Below are 20,124 nucleotides of genomic sequence, written 5' to 3'. Positions count from 1 at the left end.
TTATGAATAATGGCAGGTGTCCTATACCATCTACAGTATAATTTGTAATTATTCTCCTGTGTCAACACATTCATGGATCCCTTATGAATATGTCGAAAAACATGTTCCCATTCCTCATCTGAGAGGGAGATGCCCAGATCGCTTTCCCATTTGAGATTGGTTACGTCATTCTTGATGTCAAATGCTGTGAAAAAAGACGTGTATACTGCAGAAATCAGATGTTTTTTAGGAGAATCTTGGAGACATAAGGTCTCAAAAATAGTTTTACTTCTGCACCATACGGAATTTGACCCAGCACGACTCAAAAATCGTTTGATCTGTTCATATCCAGAAGGAAGTATAACCTTGTCAGGGTGGGAAAGCCTAAAAGAATCGAGAGTAAGAAGAGCACCTTTGTCGAAAAAGGTTTCTGCTCTAATCGAACCGATCTGTGTGGAACCAGAAGCGTTAACCGAATGCTTTGAGGAGATCTCTGGGTTTAAAAGCAGAGGAGTAAGAGGACCATAAATGGAGGAAAAATTGAATTTTTTACAGAGGGTCCTAAAAATTTGCAAGGTAGAGCCCACCAGAGGGTGAGAGCAAGCGACAGGTGGGATTTTTCGTGCATTAATCCAAGGTAAATGGATCAGAGGGATAACAGGAGATGAGGAAGCACCTTCTAAGTCGACCCAGGCCTTGGTGTGGGTATGTAAGTGCCAATCCAAAATGCGAGTCATGTGGCAAGCCCAGTAATACTTTTGTACATCAGGTAGTCCTAAACCCCCCAACAGTTTGGGAATAATAAGCTTGTCCCATTTAACACGAGGTTGTTTCTGATTCCAGATAAATTTTGTACACATGCGTCTAAAGTCATTGAAAAAAGTAGTCGGAATCCTAATGGGTATAGTTTGTAGCAAATAGAGAATTCTGGGGAGAATATTCATTTTGACTACATCAGCTCTCCCGAACCAGGAAAAAAAACCCTTATCCCAAGCTAACAAGTCATTCTTGATAATTTTGAGCAAAGGCAGGAAATTCGCATCATAAAGATCTTTTATATTTGGAGTCAATTTAATTCCTAGATAAGTCAAAGAGTCCTCTCCCCAGTGAAAAGGAAAATTTGATTTACATAAGGATACAGTAGCATCAGACAAAGAAATGTTCAAGGCCGTGGATTTAGCAAAATTAATTTTAAGGTTTGAAAGCGTACTGAAGAGGGAGAAATCTTTCAACAAGTTGGGGATAGTCACTATGGGATTCGAGAGAAAGAGAAGAATGTCATCAGCAAATGCAGCAAGTTTATAATATTTCTTCTCAATCTCAAGACCAACTATGTCTTGATTACTCCTAAGTCTATTGAGCATGGGTTCTAAGAGAAGGACAAAAATAATTGGGGACAAAGGGCACCCCTGACGCGTTCCATTGGACACAGAGAAGGCTTCCGACAGACAACCATTCACTTTAATTTTTGCTGTGGGAGAAGAGTAAAGCACACGAATAAGATTGAGTAAGCGTTCTCCAAGTCCCAGTGCTTTTAGGGCTTCATTCATATAGTCCCACGCTATTCTGTCGAAAGCCTTCTCTGCGTCAAGGGAGAGAAAAAAACCCGGAACTCTAGATTTTGAGAGCCAATGTTGTATATTTATTGCCTTAATAGTATTATCCCTCGCCTCCCTGCCTGGGATGAAGCCCACCTGATCTAGAGAGATAATCTTAGGTAGTAAGGGGAGCAGGCGATTAGCAATAATTTTAGCATACAGCTTAACGTCGACATTTAAAAGTGAAATGGGCCTGTAGTTAGAAACCAGGGATGTATCCTTGTTAGGTTTGGGAATCATGGTGATATGTGCCTCCAATATATCTTTAGTGAAAGGGGACGAAGAGGGGATATTGTTAAATGTTTTTAAAAAATGAGGGATAATAGAATCTGAGAAGGTTTTATAATAGGAAACAGATAGGCCATCTGGGCCAGGGCATTTACCCGTCTTAAGTTGTTTGAGAGCAGTGATAGTTTCCTCCCTATCAATGGGTTTGTCCAAAGAGATTGCGTCGTCCAAGCTAATAGGATTCGGGCTATATGAATGTAAGAATTCAGTAATTTTCTCTTTCCTATCGGCCAAGCCATCTGGTGTATTATCTACTGGTAAATTATATAATTTAGTATAAAATTGTTTAAATCGATCGGCGATTTCGGAAGAGGAAAACAATTTTTTCCCACTAGGATCAGTGATAGAATATATATTATTATTATTGATGCGCTTAGTAGAATGAAGAGTCTTGGCAAGGAGCTTGCCAGTTTTATTGCCAAATTCGTAGAACAGCTTTTGCGATAGAGCGAAATTTCGTTTAATCCTCTCATCTAAAAATCTTAAAAGGGTCTCTCTAGCTTCTAGCAAATCAGAAAGAGTGTCCAAGGCTAACGATTGTTTGTGTTTGTTTTCTAGTAGATGGATTCGTTCTGTAAGGGATTTGATGTGTGCTTGTCTCATCTTATTTCTTTTAGCGGCAATCGAAATCAGCTCACCCCTAATCACACATTTATGTGCAGACCAGAGAGAAGCAGGATCTAAATCTTCAGTATCATTTTCAATAAAATATAAATTAATCTTTGAAGTCAGGGAGCTAACGTTGTCAGGGTCGTTAAGTAAAGAATTATCAAGTCTCCAAATTCTATTATTAACAGGCCTGGAACGAAAAATTATAGAGAAAGTAATAGGATGATGGTCGGAAAAAAAACATTGGTTCAATTGAACTGTCAATAAGATCCTCAAGATCGTTCTGGGACAGGAAGAAATAGTCAATTCTTGAATATTTGTTGTGCGGAGAGGAATAAAAGGTGTAATCTTTGGAGGTTGGGTTTAGTGTACGCCACGTATCATGAAGGGACATGTTTTTCAACACATTCTTTATCGAATGTAAGGACCTATAGGAAATATTTGAGGAGCCAGAGGATGTGTCAAGTAAGGGGTTCAAAGCCAAATTGAAATCACCCCCCACAATGAGCATCCCAGATTTAAAGGTATCAAGTAGTTGTAGTGTATCTGTAAGGAACGGCACTTGCATTTTGTTAGGTGCATATATATTCGCCAAAGTAATAGGTTTGTTATATAAAGAACCCTTGAGAAAAACAAACCTACCCTCAGTATCTAACAGAGAATCCTGGATTTGAAGGGGACAATTTTTGGAGATCAATGTGGTGACCCCCTTGGTCTTGGATTCAGGATTAGTAGCATGAAAGGACATCGGGAACCATTTATCTTTAAAAGCAGGCAACTTGTCAGTTTTGAAGTGAGTCTCCTGCAGGAAAACAACATCAGCTTTCGATTTTCTCAATATCAAAAATAATTTAGATCTCTTCTCCCTGACGTTTAGACCCTTAACATTTAGGGAATAAAATTTCAGTTTTGGCGGTCTATCGGAAATATTACTAGGAAGGGCCATAAATATCACTGTAAATTTTTCAAAATATAAAAAAAAAAAAAAAAAAAAAAAAAAAAAATTTTAGGGATAGGTTGAGGTGTGGGGAAGGAGGTTCAATTAGGAAAAATGGGGGAAGGGTCAGAAAAAATAACTATATAATGGAAATCTAACTTATAGAACGTCGGGTAAATACCCAGATAACCGATCACCTTACAGAGGAAACTAACACGAAGAATCACTCAGCAAGGTAGATCAGTAAAATTTATAGCAGCAATAGAGTACGCCAACCAAGGGCTGGTTGGCAACTACCAAAGCAACTATCGTGGGGTTGGAGAAAACCCAAGCAAGGATGAATGAGATGAAAATCATACATCCCACCACTACAGGGAGAAAGAGAAAAAAAAAATTAACACATAAAAACCCCCAATTGTGTTATCACATATCATATATATATATATTTATTTATTTTTTTTTGTCATATTACCATCCAACATTTAAACACTAAATAGTCGTTCCGGAGAAAAAAAAAAAAAGTTTCACGACATTAAGCAGAGCCTGTTCAACTTTTTAAAAGATAACCCTCTCTACAAATTTTTTTGGTATTTTACAATTATAACCATTTTTATTTTCTATATATAATAATTTTCTTATATTTTTTTCTTTTAAATATTAATATTAATGTTATCAATCATAGCGATCTCCCTCCTCTCTGCCTAGACTCAAATCCATCCCAAAAAGTGGAACAAAATATTCAAAAATATAGAAGTGACTAGGGATCAGGGAGATGACATAGAAAAACATCAATGTTGCCATATGGAATACCTATGTATAGAGAAATACAAAAAATAATCAATATACAAGATATCCCTCTCTCAAGTTAATCCCCTTAATTAGCCATGTTTTTAATAATTTTTTTTTTTATTATTTTTTTTCCCCGTAATTCATAACTAATATATATATTATCATTTTTTTTTTTTTTTTTTTGTCATTTGTTTTTCCTTCCTTTCATTCACATTCCCAACCCTCGACATATCATCCTTCCTCTCTCCCAATTCTGTCCTCTCACACCGACCCTCAACCTCCTACCATGCCTCCATAAAATGTCACTTCATTCAATAGTTTGTCTAACACTTTTCATTAGCATTCCCATGCCGATTCAATCAATCGGCTATTACTACAGTGTTTAATCCCCTATATATACCTCTACTTAACAAATCATATAGAGGACAATAATACGTGTTGGGCAGCAAAAAAAAAAAAAAAAAAAAAAGAGAAAAAATAAATAAAACAAACAGAAAGATAAAATGTATCGAGTTCCCTGGCACAACAGGGGATGAAAAGAAACATTAACTCTAAATAAGTAAGATTAGTGGAAGACCAATTAAACAGCAATCCCAAGCAGAAAGCAAAAACGTATCCACCACCTTGCTCAATTCAATTACATTACATTGTAACAAGGCTGAAATCAGCAAGAGGAACACAGGACAATTAAAAACCAAATGCCAAAGACATCAGGTAATCAATTGAAACCATTAATAGTAACACATAAAATATTCCCCCTTGCCGATACCAGACAAGCTATTTAAAGAAAAGCAGATAAAAACATGACATGGAGAGAGGATGAGAGAAGTGGAAGTAAACCTGAGATCTGCTAGTGAAGGAAAGGGAGTGGGAACAGTCAGTCCGATGAGAAAGAAAAACATTAATCAATTAGTATTCACGTCTGGGTCTTCTCACGCGCGGGGATCCTGTTGCTTTCAGTTCAGGTTCACGATCCTTGGAGGCGTCCAGTGATTTGTTTACTGAGGGGGAGCGACGTCTGCGGTGGCGTGTAGGAATGGTTTCCATGGTTTCCATTTGTTGTTGCTCCTTCCTGGCAGCTCTGAAGCGAAACTCAGCATACCAATCTGGCACATCAATATAGGGAATACCTAGTGCGTCACAAAACATCTGCAGTTCTTCTGGCACTCTTAGCAGGGCAGTACGTCCTTGATGAGTGGCTTGCAAGCCAAAGGGAAACTTCCATCTATAAATTATGGCTCTTTCCCTGAGTAAATCCAATAAAGGTTTAAGGTCTCTTCTATTCTGGAGAGTAATATGCGATAAGTCCTGATATATCTGCAATTCAGCGCCTTCATGCAGGAACTTATGGCGCAGTCTGGCATTTCTGAGGATATCCTCCTTCAATTGAAAGTCAGAAATATGACAGATGACATCCCTAGGGGGATCAGATGGCCTTCCTTTCTGTCTTAATGCACGATGAATGCGCTCCATTTTAACAGGGGTTTGCGGTGGACGTCCCAGCAGATTATTAAAGATGTCTGACACCACAGATGTTAGTTGATCGTGATCAACAATTTCTGGAAGACCTCTCAGTCTAAGGTTATGGCGTCTACTTCTGTTTTCTAAATCTTCCACTTGGCGGTGGAGATCTCTTAGATGGAGGGTGTGGGAATCAACCTTGCGATTGACATGACGCAGTATGGCACCCTGTTGCGCAGCGGTATTTTCAACATCCACCACCCGAGCAGTAATAGCACGTACATCAAGGCTCAGTGCCGCAATGGCCGCTGTTAAGGTATTCTTAATGTCATCAGCCACATTGTAAAGATCACTCAGACTAGGCTGGATAAGTACATTTTCCACAGCAATACCACTGGCTGACATAATAGCAGTAGCCGAGGCAGGATTACCTGTCGGAGTTAATAGAGCATCCGTATGGGTAGATCCAATGTTGGCCATAGCGATCATCCGGTGTCAGAAAAAAGCTGTGATAGGGGAATAAACCTTCTTGCCGGTAACACCAAAAGTTCACACCAGGATGCCGGATAGGTCTGGAACGAATGTATCCCGGAAAGGACCGGAATAAAAGTCTATAAACGCAGTGGGTTGTTCAAAGATCCCTGCAGTGGTGGGAGCTCTGCTATTAAGCAGCCATCTTCACCTGCGGCTAGACCACGCCCCTTATTTAATGTATTTTTATTCGGCACCATAGGTTTCTTGTTGATCCTGAATTGCCATCCACTGTACGCAGGTCCAGAGTAATTATGGACCAGTCACAGTCCACAGACGGCCGGCCCTCACGCACAAGGTATGTGCGGGAAAGGGTTCGGGTTTGGGGCTGCTAGTCACATTTTCATGTGTGTTGACAGTTTCCTCCCTAAATGTTTTTTATTTAGCCCTTCCAATCCAGAACCGGAAGACCTTGCCAGTCCGCAACGCACTTCTTCTTCCTCAAAGTCGAGGTCCAAGCGTAGATCTCCATCTACTTCTTCCCACCGGAGGAGAAGATCACATTCCTCCTCAAGACACCGCTCCCACCGCCATGAAAGTCGCTCTGAACGCAGAGCCTGCTGGGGATGTGACACTCGTGTCCCTGAGGGCAAATCATTATGCGACCGATGCTACGCCCATGCGGTTAGGGAAAAAGAGACTGAAGGTCATCGCATCGAGTCTCTGGTGGAACGTGTGGTTCAACGAACTCTAAGAGAGAACATGCCCCACACGCAGATTCAGACCAACACTGACGGGTCTGCTTCTCCAAACTTGGAGATCCTAGAGGATCCAGGTCCTTCCCGGCCTCAAGTCTCCACTCCGGCTTTTCCTGAGGGTGACCTAGAGAGTGATGAAGAAGGCTTAGAATTTGACTTCGCGCAGGTGACGCCACTCGTCAAAGCGATTAAGGAGGCTCTCTTATGGGAGGAACAACCTGCTTCTCCAGCCAAGCAGAAAAAATACTTTAAGCGCTTGGGAAAAGAACGCCCTACGTTCCCGTTTCTATCCGAACTGAAGGGTATCTTTGAAGAGGAATGGAGCAAGGTGGACAGAAAATCTTCCATGGCTAACAAAGCCTCAAGGCTCTATCCCTTCAAGCAGGAGGAGGTCAAACATTTGGAAAATGTTCCTCTGGTAGATGCGGCAGTAACGAGACTGGCTAAACATGTCACTTTACCTATTGCTGACTCCGTCTCTTTCAAAGATGGCCTGGACAGAAGAATGGACCAGGACCTCAGAAGAATTTATGGCCTTGCGGGCACAGCGTGCAAACCGGCTCTAGCTTTAGCGGCATTATCAAAGGCCATGGAAGCCTGGACGGAAAATGTCGATTCTTTCCTCAAAGGCGTCTCTGAAGAACTAGCCAAGAACTCAGCCACGGCAGAGTTAAAACTGGCGGTCGCATTCCTGGGCGAAGCCTCCGTTGACTTAATCCGCCTGTTAGCCAGGATTATGCTTTCTTCTGTGACCGCGAAACGGGCCCTCTGGCTACGCCCCTGGGTTGCTGACCCATCTTCGAAGCAGAACTGGTGCAAGATTCCCTTTGAAGGATCAACCCTGTTTGGCAACAAGCTAGATGATGCCATTTCCAAAGTCACGGGCGGCAAGTCTGGTTTCCTTCCTCAGGACAAGCGCCAATCGGGAAAAAAAATGCCTCAATTCCGGCGATACAGCCCGGACCGCGCTAGGGAAGCTCGCGCTTACAGGCCTGGTGGAAACTACAGAAGGAATTGGAGCAGAGGTAGAGGCTCCTACCGGAGACCTACTCCAACTACTCAGGCGTCAACTGGACGCGACAAGGGGAAATCTTTTTGAGACAACGCCCGCCCAAGCGGATCGTGTGGGAGCTCGTCTACTCCTTTATCGGCACGTCTGGGCGGCCTCAATCAAGGACTTTTGGGTCATCAAGACCGTGACCTCAGGACACACATGGTCCTTTTCCAGTCCTCCCTGTCCAAAGTTCATCTCCACCCTTCTTCCAGGGTCACTGGAGCAGAAACAGGTCCTTCTAGACTACATTCACCTCCTGAAGATTCAAGGAGCAGTGGTACACGTCCCAAAAGACGAACAGTTTCTTGGGGTGTACTCCCCTCTCTTCTTAGTGCAAAAGAAGAACGGTACCTGGCGCCCAGTCATAGACTTGACATATTTGAACAAATTTATAACACACAAAAAGTTCAAAATGGAAATCCTATCAACCATCCAACAAGCAATACAGCCAGGCGACTGGATGATTTCCGTGGACCTAAAGGATGCCTATTTCCACGTCCCAATAGCAGCAGAGCTGCACAAGTACCTCAGGTTCTATGTCAACCAGGAACACCTCCAGTTCGTGTGCCTACCCTTTGGCCTAACAACATCCCCACGGGTCTTCACCAAAGTTCTTCTGGCACTGGTAGCTCTCATCAGGCTGAAGAAGATTCGTCTGTATCATTATCTGGACGACCTCCTGGTCCTGTCCCAAGACAAGACCCTTCTCTTGGCACAGAGGGATCAGGTCATCTCGACCTTATCCGAATTCGGGTGGCTCCTGAACCTGGCAAAAAGCCATCTAGAGCCAACTCAGTGTCTAACCTATCTGGGAGCTCAATTCGACACAGTAAGGAAGACCATCTCTCTACCAGCAGAGAAGATTCCGGTAATTCAGGAGAGGATTTCCCGGGCCTTGAGTACTCGCCACCTAAGAGCTCATCAATGCTTGAAGATCATTGGGACAATGGTATCCACAACACCGATGGTGAAATGGGCTCTATGGAGGCTACGTCCCTTCCAATCCGGCTTTCTCAGGCAGTGGAAGTCAGGGAGCATGAGTCAACGGATCCACATTTCCACGTCAATGAGGGGCAGCCTCTTCTGGTGGCTTCAACCGAAGAATCTGCTGAATTGTCACTCCATCGCTCCAGTTTAGTGGGTCACAGTGACGACAGATGCCAGTGGCTCCGGTTGGGGGGCCTTATGCGGCACAAGCATGGCGCAAGGCAGGTGGGACGCTCGCCTCCACAATCCAGGCTCGAACACCCTGGAGCTTCGAGCGGCCTGGTGTGCCCTACAGTCCTTTTCACAACTGCTGAAGGGAAAGTCAGTAATTCTAAGGATGGACAACACCACAGCAGTATCATATGTCAAAAGACAAGGCGGGACTCGGAGCTCATCCCTTCTCCAGGAAGTAGAGCCCATTATGAAATGGGCCCAAGTGAACCTGGTCAACCTGACGGCTGTTTTCATTCCAGGCATTCAGAACTCCCAAGCGGATTTCCTGTCACGAACTCAGGTGGACGTCAACGAATGGTCTCTCCACGACCAGTCTTTCCGTTGGATATTATCACTGGGAGTCAATCCCCAAGTGGATCTCTTTGCCTCCCCGAACAACGCCAAATTGAAGAATTTCTACACGAGGGGTTACTACAGCCAGGCAATCGGGACAGATGCCCTAACGGATCGATGGTGGTTTCAGAGGGCGTACGCCTTTCCCCCGATCCCAATAATTCTAAAATTCCTGAAGAGACTTCTAGCGGAAGAAGTGGAAATCACAATGGTGGCTCCATACTGGCCGAACAGGCCTTGGTTCCCTCTGTTGGTCCAGCTGAGTCTTCAGGACCCAATTCCAATACCATGCAGACCAGACCTTCTCTCCCAGGGGACACTCCTCCATCCCTGTCCGGCTCAAATGAAACTAGCGGTCTGGTTCTTGAAAGGGAAAGGCTAGAATCCCTTGGCTGCGCCTCTCGGGTGATCTCTACCCTTATGAGCTCAAGGAAAGGAAGCACAAATAAAGTGTACGGTAGAATATGGTCTAAGTTTGTGGAATTTTCTTTAACCGCGGGCAGTTCCTTCAAGAACCCAGAAATCCAAAACATCCTGAGCTTTCTTCAATCAGGGCTAGACCTACCCCTGTCTGTAAGTTCTCTAAGAGTTCAAATCTCAGCACTTTCAGCCTTTTCTGGAATCCCTTGGGCAACTCATCCACTAATCAAACAATTTTTTCGTGGAGCCTCAAGATTGAGACCTCTGAGGAAGCCAAGATTCCCCAAATGGGATCTCCCGTTAGTACTTGACTTTTTGAATGGTCTTAGTATGTCGGGACCTTCCCCGTCCTCATTGAAGAACTTTTCAGCCAAAGTAGCCTTTTTGGTAGCTATCACCTCGGCCAAGAGAGTGTCCGAGATCGTTTTTTTGGGTCACAAGGAGCCATTTCTCACCTTTTTTCCAGACAGAGTGGTTCTGATACCTATGCTGGGCTCCAAACCGAAGGTCTCGTCGGTTTTCCATGAGAATCAGGAAGTAGTTCTCCCTACCTTTAAAAACCCGGATTCTGATGAGACTCACCCTCTGGATATGGGCAAGATACTCACTGAATATCTTCAAGTTACATCCACATTCAGACGTTCTGATCACCTGTTCATCCTGCATTCAGGCAAGAACAAAGGGAAGAAGGCATCTTCAAGAACAATCGCATCCTGGATCGTCCAAACGATACAACAGGCTTATTGTGCAAAGGGCTTGGCTCCTCCGCAGGCGGTAACAGCTCACTCCACGAGAGGGATGGCAGCTTCCTGGGCAGCAGCCCGTCATGTGGCGCCAGATGTTATCTGTAGAGCGGCCTCTTGGTCTTCTATAAACACCTTTATGTCCCATTACTGTGTTGAACCTGCAGCACTGTCTTCTGTAAATTTTGGTTTATCAGTCTTGTCGGCTGACGGGACAAATTAAATATATTTCTGTTCAGCATACCCACCCGTGTGTTGGCTAGTTATTTCCCACACGTAGGCTGCCATGGAGTCAGTCAGGAAAAAGGAAAATTTATTATCATACTTACCGTAATTTTCCTTTCCTGATAGACTCCATGGCAGACGGAGTTCCCACCCTGAAATTATGGAGTCGGGATAGTTACGGAACACTGAGTCTATTGGTGAGTTAACTTTTATGGGTATGGGGTCCTATCACATTGGAGAGAAGGCGGGATTAACCCACACGTAGGCTGCCATGGAGTCTATCAGGAAAGGAAAATTACGGTAAGTATGATAATAAATTTTCCTTTATACTAGGAACAAGGACACAAGATCACTTCCTATAGTTAGGTATACTAATATTGGGGTTATTATCGAAGGCGGTGTGGCGCACACTACTTTAACTCAAAGCAGTATCTGACACACCGCCTTCGATAATAACCCCTATATTAGTATACCTAACTATAGGAAGTGATCTTGTGTTCTTGTTCCTAGTATACTATATTTTATATGGTCCTTCCAGGTGGTGTGTTATCCTTTTTCTAAGGTTTATGTTTTTATGAATACCTAATGTAATTTTATAATCTGTTCTGTATATCCTCTGTAATAAAATGTATACTTTTTATATATCCAACCGTGTTATGCCTACAAAGTCCATCGCTCATCAGAACAGTACCAGAGGAGAAATCTATCAAAGGGCACAGTAGTTCTGGTGTCAACTTGGGATTCCCTAACTTGCCTCTCATTTTCTGTTTTGGCATGGGACAGCAAAGTGTAATTCTCCCCAATGGCAGGGGCTATAACCTTCCCTTACTCTATTTAAATGAAAAAAAAAATGTATGCTTTTAGTTCTACTTAAAAGTGGACCTTACAAAAAATGCAAGATCCGCTTTGCTGATTGCCCTCCAATTAAAAAAAAAAGTTTAAAAAGGCGGCAAAAATAATATATAGTCACTATTACAATGGCTGGAGTCAGAATACACGTAGTGGTTGGAAGCTTGGGCAGAGGTACTAAAAGTTTAATATATATATATATATATATATATATATATATATATATATACTGTATATATAGATATTTAAAAAAACTTTTAGTACCTCGACCCAAGCTTCCGACCACTACATGTATTCTGACTCCAGCCATTGTAATAGTGACTATCCCTTCCTGAGACCTCTATGCCTGATCTGAATTTATGAGACAATATATAAGACAATTACTGTGAACAATATTCTTCAGCAAACATTTGGAATCCACAAATGTCTTTATTGTATTCAGAATGTTGTGGAAACACAATAACAGGTTTGGTACAGAAGTGTTTAAGGCAGTCAAAATGCGTATTGGCTTTCCTAGCCCCAATGTGTGTCTTGAGAGGAGGAGGGATTAGAGAAGCCCACACAAAAGAAAATAAAATTACTGTATTTATTGGCGTAAAAATTTTTTTGGCATGCCTCTGAGAGAACGGGGAGGGGGGCGAGCACTGTCAGATTACATACAGCGAGACTCACCTGAAGCTTGTCCAGGAGGTGGGACTTTGTATTAAAGAGGCCGCTGAGTAAACAGGAGATTCTCGCTGTATGTAATCTGATAGCGCTCATCCCACCCCCCTCCCTGAGATGGGCATTGATCAGGCTGCATTCATGGTCATGGGGAGGCTGCAGATGGGCATTGATCAGGCTGCATTCATAGTCATGGGGTGGCTGCAGATGGGCATTAATCAAGCTGCATTGATGGGCAATGGTGAGGTTGCAGATGGGCATTGATCAAGCTGCATTAATGAGCAATTGTGAAGCTGCAGATGGGCATCGATGGGCAATTTTGAGGCTGCAGATGGGCATTGATGGACACTGACCCTTATTTTGCTTCAAAGTTCTTTATTTAAAATGTAAGTTTTTTTCATAAAACTCCCCTCTTAAAATGAAGGTGCGTGTACACTGATCTACCTGACATATATAAAAACTGACGGTAGTAACCTAACCTATTTACACTGAAGGTAGTGACCTGACCTATATACACTGACCTACCTGACATACCTACACTTACCTATCTACACGGATTGTAGTGACAGAAGTACACTGACCTATATACATACACATTACACTATCTCTGACCTACCTCAGCGGTGTCACAGCAGTCACTCATTCCGGCGTCAGAGGAGGAGCCAAAGAGGGTAGAAGACCCAAGGACTGTAGTCTGGAGCCTGGAGGGTAGGAAATCTGAGGGGCCTGAGGAGAGGAGAGCTGCCCGCCCGAGCTCCGAGTGATGTGTATTTGTAATTCCCGCCTTTTGGAGCCTGCAGTGCCTATGATGGACTTCACACGTCCCGCGGCGTGGTAATGGACCAGTGGTACGCCCATCACAGGCTCCAGAAGGCGGTACCTGCCGCTATCGCACTCGGCCGCACTCGGCAGGAATCAGCTCGGCGGCGCTCGGGATCAGATAGTTCCCGGCGGTCGCCGCTCGGCTCGGGGCTCACAATGGCAAACCTGCATGCCTGAGACTCGGGGCTTTTCGGGGACCCATTCAGGGCTCCAGCCACCCAAGCCCGGCCCTTTACCGACGCCCTTGACTACAAGCGCTAAATTTATCCTCCCTGGAGAAGAGACGCTTGAGAGGAGATTTTATAGCGATACAGCGTAAGTATAAAACTTTTCAGTCCCAGGGAGTGTAAGAAGACACAGGGCCACACGATGAGACTGGAAGAGAAGTGGTTTAACCTTAAGCTGCGTAGGTGTTTTTCATTGTCAGGGCGGTAAGGATGTGGAACTTTCTCCACAATCGTTGGTGTCAACAGGAAGAATGGATAATTTAAAAAGACTCTTGGACGTGCATTTTAATGAAAATACTATATTGGGGATATGGGAAATTATTTTTCTACACACACACCTACACAGGTTGAACTGGATGGACTGTTGTCTTTATTCAAACTTACCAATTAATGTAACTATGATTGTGCCGCAGTTTATGTTTTCCGGCATCTGGCAGTCAAGACGTTCCTATCCTGAATGGGATTCTTCCATGTTCAGGAGCTTGAGGGAGGTTGAAGTTCTCCTAACCGCAGCAGCTCCTAAACTGGACTAATAAGCTTATTAGTCAATGAGCTAATAAGCTCATTGACTAATAAGCTTTTATGGAGAAAAAAGCCAGACTCCTAAACTCAAATTTAGGAGCTGTAGTGTACATGAAGCAAGTGGTTGTAAACCCTTACATATACCAAGTGAAGTGACTGGCCACAGACATAAAACCAATCTACCTACATAAGTTTTACCTGTTTATCTACAGACGTCTTTCCCCTACATCTATTCAAAGTGCACAGCTTTAAAACTTGTCTGATAGCGCAAAAAAAAAGGGGGCGGAAAGATGCAGAGCTCAGTGAGGAAATCTCTGAGAGCTGATTGAAGGGAAAAGACACACCCCCCCTCCACACAGCTCACAAAAACACAGCTGTCAATCAGCTGGAGGCCCCTCCTCTGTCACCACTTTTCTCTTGGTGTCGGAAAAACTTGTCAGAAGTGATTCATGCAGAGGAACAAGGCAGCAGGCAGAAGACTTGAGACAAATACACACTATAGAGTGATATGCTTTGTTCATATTTCTGAGGTTTACAACCAATTTAATGAGATGCCATTGTCCTCTTGGTGAAAGTCTTAGCGGAATGGCCCATTGGCTTGAATACTTTCTGTGTCACTGACCTGGAACAAGTAAACAAATCGGTAAAGTCAGAAATCCTTATCTATTTTTATTAATATTATAAGAAATGTATAGGAATGTGAATGGAAATAGAAATGTTAACAGTTTACGCAGTACTTTACAAAATAAAGGGGAACAGCAGTGTTGCAATAAAATTCAATTTGTACTGGGATATTGCGGTCAGAGGTTGGCATGATAACCAGCATTTAGTCCTAACAAAGGTACCTCTTGGTTAGGAATAAATGCTGGAGTAAACAGCCACCATGTTTCTTTCAGGAAAGGTTCTTTTGCATGTACCATGCAGTTTTGTTTGGTTTACTTAACGCTGTCTATTGTTGTCTTCACAGCGACTTTCAAAGCCTGAATTTTGACCTCGTTTGGTATACGAATACTTCTTGCTCTCCCAAACAAATTAATGACAGCGTGACTGTCCATGGGATCTCACAGAAGAATTCTTTGGACTTTAATCTGGTCCCGGACTTTGATCTGAACATAACGATTGATGAGGATTCTCAGAAGCTTATTCACATCGCAGTATATGCGTCTCTCGCTATTGTGGGACTATTAGAGGTGGTCACCTCTGTTAGCCAGATAGTGGCTGGTTTGTTTGGCTTCCTCTGTGGAACATCCAAACGCCATAAGGGACAGTCACAGTGGCGGGGCTAGGTAATTGTGTTGACAAGGCTAACAATTAATGGGTCCCACATTTGCAAGTGGTGAGGTGTAAGTAAAAATTAAAGGGGAAAAAGGGGAATGTTTTGTCTATTCTATTTCCTGTTTTTTATTTTAGATATAACTGTAAAAGAGATCTGTTGGATGTAAATAGTCTAATAAACACGTGTTAATGTTATTGGGTTATAACAGTACTACACGTGCAGCCATTTCATGCTTTGCACTGCTACATTTGCTTCAGCTTTGCTTTCCTGCTCCTACTCACAATTCAAGTATATTCGTTAGGTAACGTGATGACAACATAGTTGTTTGGCTGTCGCAGTGGTCACGTGATCAGGAGCCTGTCCAGCCGGGTCCCAATCATATCAAGAGGCAACAGCTCAGTCGCTGTTCTCTCAGCACTTGGCTACTAAGGTTGCATATGTGCAGTGTAGGGGCATTAAAGCCCACCCTCCTTGCAGGTGCACATGTGGTTGGCAAAAGGTTAAAAAAGAATTCCAGGGGCGTGGTCTAGCCGAGCTCAGGTATGGCAGCTTGAACGGAAAGCTCCCGCCGCCACGGACGAAGCTCTGAACATATAGGCGCCGGTAAGAGGACCGATCATCCCATATTGGCCACTTGACATCCCGTAACCCCAGGGAATCTTTTGATACCATTTTTACCCGAAACGGAGGACTCTTGGGGCAATTACCACTACTTGATCTGTTCAGCCCTATACCGCAATGGCGGAATCACAGAATCTCCCCCTTGGGAACAACGGAGCTCATTTACTGGGAATTAATCAAATTCCCACATGCGGTGATCGAGTACCGGCAACCAAGAGCGAGGTACAACGTAATCTAAACCTGGATGATTTAAACTTGGTTGCGGCAGACATAAAAACCACGCTGACAGCTGTCATTACAGAACTGAGTGTGGAGATCCGCGCAGTTACAGCGCGAGTACAAGAGGTGGAATTACATACTGCGCAACAAGGAGCAGCGCTGCGTCATGTAAATTCTAAAGTTAATGCCAATACCCTACACCTTAGGGAATTGAATCGCCAAGTAGAGGAATTGGAAAATCGCAGCAGGAGGCATAATGTGAGAGTGAGGGGGCTCCCAGAATCGGTGGAGGCAGATCAAATTACTCCAATAATAACTGGAATTTTTAACAACTTATTAGGACGACCTCCGCAGACTACCATCAATATGGAGCGCATCCATAGAGCGCTTCGACCGAGAGGCAAACCATCTGATCCCCCCAGAGACATAATCTGCCACATAGACGATTTCTTACTTAAGGAAAACATACTCAGAAATGCTAGACTAAGAGCTAAATACGTGTATGAAGGAAACGTCATCTCCTTTTATCAAGACTTGTCTCATATTACCCTGCAGAATAGGAGGGATGTGAAACCACTCCTAGACAAATTGCGTGACAAGGGGATCATATACAAATGGAAGTTCCCATTCGGTCTACAAGCCAATAATCAGGGTCACGTTGCGGTTCTGAGAGTACCGGAGGACCTACTGTCATTCTGCAAAACGATGGATATAGAGTATATGGATCTGCCAAATTGGTATGCAGACTTTAGAGCTAAGACTCCCGCAAAAGACGAAGCTAGAGATGATCTAATGGAAACATCCTCCTCCAGGGTCCGGAGACGACGTTCCCAATCATCGGACAACAGACTGCCACCCGGCGCAGATTCGGTGAACGATCCTCGAGCTACAACTACACCTAAGCCCAGGAGGGCGAGGAAAGAATATTAATATTTTGAATTGTTTTGTTTTACTTAAGCCTAGAACTGTTTTCCGTTCTCCCTTTTCTCCTAATTTTCACATTAATTCTAGGTATAATATCTGAAGGGTTATTGAAAAGTAACTTCGTTTATACAGACAAGGCACTTTTCAAATAATATGTCTTATTTCTTGATATATTAGGTTTAAAGCGCCCTTTTATATCCACATTTTCTGGACTACTAGTTATACCAGTCTTGTGCATTATTTTCCTTTAGTGAACCCGATTTGCATTATAGCAGTGAATTCCCTGCATTGGCAATGTGCTTGTTTACACACCAGCTGATGATCGGCATGACTACCAGTTCTGTGATAATCAAGCTGAGTGAGATGACCTGTACATGTACGCAACACTTGTGGTTCTTGTTCAATATATGTTTATCTATTTTTCAGTAGGGTGAATAGTTAACTTTTGTAATATATATGTGCCTCTTACGGTAAATATTTATTATAAACACAGTTGTGGCGGCGGGTAGTGATTTAGTCCTGTTGTGGAATTTGGACTTAGTTAGATTTCAACCCCCAAGTAGCAACAATCTTTGCCTATCTCACCTTTCAGGTATAGGGCATAGAGACATTGCTACATATTATATTTTGGTTTCTATCCTCCTTCAGGAGGTTTCAAAGATACAGTAGATTATCTCTTTTTATTATTTTATTTTTGTTATTTTTCTTCCCCCTTTTTTTTTTTTTTTCTCATTGCTTAAACCCTCTCCGGGATCATTCAGTTGAGAGGACTCTGGATGTGAAGGTTATTTTATTTCCCCCCAATTCATTCTATGACCTTCCTTAATTGTTATTAGAATTTTTTTTTTTTTCCCCTTCTTCCAGACCTGATCATTCAATTCTATTCTATTTACTGAAATGTCCTTTTCCGCTAATAATATGAATGCTGCGAAAAGGAGGATCAAATTATACTCCTTGAACACCAAAGGGCTCAATATACCAGAAAAAAGGTCAAAACTTCTGCTACTTCTAAAGAAATCGGGCTCTGACATAATTTTCCTGCAAGAAACACACTTTAAGACTGATAACTATACCATCTTTACCGATAAATACTTTCCCCACATCTTACATGCCACTAACTCCGATTCCAAGAGCAAAGGGGTTTCTATTTTGATATCTAAACACTGTCCCATACAAATTTTGGATACTAAGGTTGATAGGGAGGGTAGATTCTTGTTCATAAAAGGTACACTATACAACCAATCTGTAACCCTGGCTAACATATACGCCCCAAATAGACTTCACGCCCCGTTCTTTACAGACATAATAGAATCACTAGAACTCTTTGCTTCGGGTCTAGTGATACTAGGTGGAGACTTCAATTTAACAATGAACCCCCTTTTAGACACCTCATCGGGCTCCTCCAAGACCCCATACAGAACATTGAATTTAATTAAAAAATTGCTACACCGTCTATCGTTGCACGACTCCTGGCGCACCATGAACCCCTCTTCTAAAGACTATACCTTCTACTCCCCCCCACATAATTCCTACTCTAGGTTAGACTATTTTTATATATCGCAAAACGGCCTGGAATTACTAGACAACACTTCTATAGATCCCATGATCCTATCCGATCATAATCCCATTACGATGTGTTTGTCCTTTGAAGACAAACCCCTTTCCCGGAAACCTTGGAGACTGGATAATTCATTATTAAATGACAAAAACATAATCCGAAAATTAGATTCTGCAATTTCTTATTACTTCAAGGAAAACTCAACGTCTGACGTGCATCCTCCCACATTATGGCTAGCTCACAAATGTGTGATAAGAGGCGAGCTGATTTCCTTGTTGGCAAAAAGGAATAAAGATAGGCGGGAACATATAAAACTACTTACTGACCGAATAGAGATGTTAGAAAGAAGTCATAAACGCTCACTCGCATCAGATGTACTAGCTGAATTAACTACTGCCAGGAATGAATTACTTCAAATATTGGAGGAAAAAATTAAACGTAACAAGGTTTACTCGCAGAAATTCTTTTATGAATATGGTAACAAAACTGGCAGACTTCTAGCTAACTCCCTGAATGCTTCAAACAAGAAATTTGACAACATCCACTCTATCAATGATCCAACAGGTAAAAAATTAACCTGTACTTCTGATATTACCAGACAGTTCCAAAAATTCTACTCTAATTTATATAATTTACGTGACACAACGCCGAAATTCGACTCAAGATCAAGGAGATCCATGATCACTGATTTTCTGAGCTCATACTGTCCCAAACCGATTGACCCAAAGATAGCCAAAGACTTGGATAAGCCCTTGGAAACAGGTGAAGCTCTTGGAGCTCTCAAACAACTTAATGTCGGGAAAAGCCCGGGCCCTGACGGTTTCTCAGTTGATTATTTTAAAACCTTTAAAGAACTCCTAATCCCCCATTTTATAAAAGCATTTAATTCTGACCCAGCCCAATGGACATCGACCAAAGATCTGCTCGAAGCACATATAGTGATGGTCCCAAAACCGAACAAAGACAAAAATCTAGTTTCCAACTACAGACCCATTTCACTGCTGAACGTGGATGTGAAGCTGTATGCGAAAATATTAGCGAACCGCCTATTACCCCTTCTGAATAACCTAATCTCTTTGGATCAAGTGGGATTCACTCCTGGGAGGGAGGCCAGGGATAATACCATCAAGGTCCTTAACATTCAAAATTGGTTACTGGTATCGAAGTTCCCGGGATTTGTACTTTCATTGGACGCAGAGAAGGCCTTCGATAGGATAGCTTGGGATTATATGCACGCAGCATTGGGATTTATGGGACTAAACGAACGTATGCTACAATATATCAACCTTCTCTACTCAGCAAGGATCAAAATAAATGGCAACCTGTCGGAGGCTTTCTATGTGTCCAATGGAACTCGACAGGGATGCCCATTGTCACCGATCATATTCATTCTAATATTGGAACCCCTCCTATGTAGGCTCCGAGCCAATCAAGACATTGTGGGGATAACCATTGGAGATAAAAAATATAAATTAGCTGCATTTGCTGACGATGTGCTATTATTTCTGACTAATCCTATCATTACACTCCCCAATCTGTTAAAAGACTTTTCCATCT

At 42.7% G+C, this 20,124-nt stretch overlaps 1 protein-coding gene across 1 annotated transcript in view; it reads left to right on the top strand.

Moving 5' to 3' along the window:
- The window catches only part of TM4SF20 (transmembrane 4 L six family member 20), a 35,457-nt gene extending 19,999 nt beyond the window's left edge, over positions 1 to 15,458 (top strand). The window contains exon 4 of the mRNA XM_040348838.1: positions 14,937 to 15,458. Coding sequence (XP_040204772.1) covers positions 14,937 to 15,255 — 319 coding nt within the window. The 3' untranslated portion in view covers positions 15,256 to 15,458. The remainder of the gene's footprint in view (positions 1 to 14,936) is intronic.
- Positions 15,459 to 20,124: the final 4,666 nt, after the last annotated feature.

Source organism: Rana temporaria, chromosome 4 (assembly GCF_905171775.1).
Source record: "Rana temporaria chromosome 4, aRanTem1.1, whole genome shotgun sequence".
NCBI classification, from domain to species: Eukaryota; Metazoa; Chordata; class Amphibia; order Anura; family Ranidae; genus Rana; species Rana temporaria.
The sequence above is the reverse complement of the archived record's forward strand: the minus strand, read 5'-3'. Positions and strand labels throughout refer to the sequence as shown.